This window comes from Nuphar pumila, chromosome 11, assembly GCF_984573655.1.
Source record: "Nuphar pumila chromosome 11, dmNupPumi1.hap1.1, whole genome shotgun sequence".
NCBI classification, from domain to species: Eukaryota; Viridiplantae; Streptophyta; class Magnoliopsida; order Nymphaeales; family Nymphaeaceae; genus Nuphar; species Nuphar pumila.
The window spans coordinates 23,589,475-23,592,708 of NC_143259.1; the positions used below are offsets into that span (position 1 = coordinate 23,589,475).

Genomic DNA, 3,234 nt, shown 5'->3' on the forward strand with positions numbered 1-3,234 from the left:
CTATTATCAATTTATATTGTTGCAAGACCTCAATAAGTTGATTTTTTTATTCATTAGTAAGGTTTGTGGCAATTATAGTCGATAAAGTTTGGTCCTTACCCAAAAATGCATACTTAAGCGAAGTCGATAGAGGCTTTAGCTCAAGCATTGGTAGGCTCTGAATAGAGGGTTTGGCAAGGGCTTCTGCCAAGTTAGGAAGGGGTTTGAATTTTTAGCCTTGAAATGAAGTGTTGGGATAATTTGAAGCAATATTCATCGCAGCATCACACACATCATCAAACTCTGACTCTTGTGGTGGATCGGATTGCTCCCATTGCGGATCATTATCATCCACATGGAAACATTCGTCATTTTCAGCTAGTCTCATGGCAGCATCAAAGATGTTTAATCGCATCTTTTTGTTGCCAAATGAGACATCCATCACTTCAGTACGATAATTAATACAAGCATTGGCAGTGGCAAAAAATGGTTTGCCCAAAATGATGGGGGTTTGGCAGATGACATCAGTGCCTTCCATGTCCAAAACAATAAAATCAAAGAGAAAATAAATATCCTCGACCTTAACTATCACATCCTCAAATATCTCACGAGGGATCTTAGTAAACCTGTCGGCCAATTGTAGGATGATCGAGGTGGGTTTTATGTCCCAAATCCCAAAAGTATCATATAAGGAACCTGACAAGATGTTTACATTGGCCCCAAGATCGAGCAAAACATGCTTGATGGTTATGTTTCCTATAATACAAGAGATGATCAGTACCCCTGGATACTTGATCTTAGGTGGAGCTTGGTGCTGAAGCACCAAGCTCACTTGCTTAGTCAAGAAGATTTTCTTGGGCAGAGATCTTGATTTTCTTTTCTGCGTACAAAGTTCTTTAAGGAACTTTGTGTAAGCATGCACTTGCTGGGTGGCATCTAACAGAGAAAGGTTGATGTAGACTTTCTTGAATAATTCAAGCATTTTCTGCATCTATATCCTTGTTTGTCAAAAGCTCTAAACTTTTTAAAGGCTTGAGGAAAGGTGATGCAGTGTATCCAGAGAATTAGAGCAGTAAAGACGAGTTGGATCCTAATCCAACTCTCCAGATAAGATCAGAGCAACGTTATCAGAGACGATCCAATGCCATTAAGGACTTTTCTTGTCCAAGTGGATCCTTGGGGTAACTATTGTCCATCGATTCTACTATTTTGATGTTCGATTCCATTTTGCCAATCTTGGAGTCATATTAGATGTTCTCGCTTGTTTTATTTTTTTATTTTTTTAAGTGTCAAATTCTATGGATAGGGATAGTTCTAGTACCCTATAGGATCTTTTGGTGGCACTAGAGGGTGTATGGGGTTGCAGGGTAAATTTTTTTTTACCTTATTAAAAATATTAGGCTTTTTGTTTCGGGTCCAGTTCATAAAGTATTTGATTCTTACCCAAGATCCAACCCATTTGGGACCCTATGTGGTGCCACCTTGAGAGGACAATTCTAGTCCTCATTTGACTCAGCCTTGACTTATGGTTGTTGAAGAGATTTAATGGCTTAATTCAAAAAAATGTCATTTCATTGGCCTTGGGGGCGAAAGCTTGAGGAAGTGCTCTCCCTCTTTATGAGGTCTCTTCCTTAGGGCTTACGAACCCTAGGGGTCGACCAAGAGGAGGATGTTGTTATTATTTTGAAGAATTTTTTTTTGGAAGGTGTTGGTGATGGTGAAGGTTGTTGTCTCAAACAAGGGAAGATTTTGTGACGTTTTGGAGGTGGTTGTGTGTGAACAAAGGGTGTAAGCCTTGGTTGTTGTACTGGGATTGTCCTGGGCGTTGTAAACATCGTGTGTGGTTGTTTGATCATGCATACATATTCATATTTTATTCATCTTATTTATGCATGATCCATGATAAAATCATTTTAAAAACTCATTTTTATCGTTAGTTTTGAGAAAGCGCATTGAATTAGAAATTATCAAAAAATCATGTATTCCAAGGCTTGCCCTGCATTTTTTGTGCTTTATTTAGTTTAGAAATTTTTAATTAGTGTTTTAATTAGTTTAGAAGAGTTTAAGTAGGAGTTCTAATTGGTTTAGGAGAGGTAGTTTTATAAAACATGTTTTTCAAAAAGGACTATTTAGAAATTATTAAAAATTTGTTGGACCTATTTTGAAAAAATTGTTTTAACCTAATTAGATTAGTATAAATAGCATGTTTTCATTATGGAAAAAAGTTTTTTCCAGCAGCTTCAAGCCCTCCTCTCTCTTGCCCCTTCTCTTCTCTTCTTACTCCCTTCTTTTCTCTCCTTGTTGATTTCTCTGCCTCTTCTTCCTCCTCTTATTCTTCTTGCTTCTAGCCTTTCTCGCCGTCGGCAATACATTCTTTTTGTATGAGAGGTACTTGCTTGCAGCTGGAATTAGCCACATTCTCTTCTCATCCAATATGTCAGAGGCGATCCGCGACGATTTGCTTCTTTCTCCTCTATTTCACGTAGCTTTAGTTTTGCATTGCATAAAGCATAGCATTGCATGTAGTTTTGTTAGATCATTGCATCATTTGCATATTAATCTAGTTTAATCCATATCTTGCATCTGGAAAGAATAAAAAAAAACAAAAATATATTTCATTCTTTATAGTTTAGCCATTTCTTGATTTAAACATTAGATAATCTTGATTTAAGTAGATTGTTAGTTTTAACATAGGGTTTCATATATTTTCTCGATTCTTGGTTAGTTCTAAATCAATTTAGGTTAGATCTAGTTTAAAATAAGTTGTTTCATGTTTTTTTATTTTGTTTTTTTCTTGATTCATTAAATAGTGTTTTAGTGTTTTTTTATTATTTATCTGATATGCTTTCTTGTATTCAATTAGCATTTTTTTTAGAGTAGCGTAGATTAAAGTTAGTTTGTTTTATTTTATTAGTTAAATAGCAGTTTCTTTTACTTCCAAAAAAATTTCTTTTCATAGATTAGATTAGAAATAGTTGTTTTATGCAATCATCATTTTTTTATTTAGAGTACTTTTAAATAGTCGATTATCTTTTGTTTTTGGTAACTTGCATTTGTTATCATCGCAAAAAATTTTCCCCTCCCTCTGCAAGAGTGAGAGAAACGATTCTGCGAGTCAAACTTGACCAAAGTTTTGAAAATTAGTTTTGAAAATTACTCGTCTTCGTTTTGAAAATTTGTGAAAATTTTTCGTGGAATGGGATCCTCCTGTCGGTTCGAGGTTCGACCATTCCTGGTGCCTTTACCAGAGGTAAT

At 35.4% G+C, this 3,234-nt stretch overlaps 1 protein-coding gene across 1 annotated transcript; it reads right to left on the minus strand.

Annotated features, from left to right (window-relative positions):
* Positions 1-211: 211 nt before the first annotated feature.
* Positions 212-970, minus strand: LOC149822193 (uncharacterized). Its single transcript, XM_089980227.1, has one exon. The coding sequence runs from the start codon at positions 968-970 to the stop codon at positions 212-214; it is 759 nt and encodes a 252-aa protein (XP_089836353.1).
* Between the last annotated feature and the right edge of the window lie 2,264 nt (positions 971-3,234).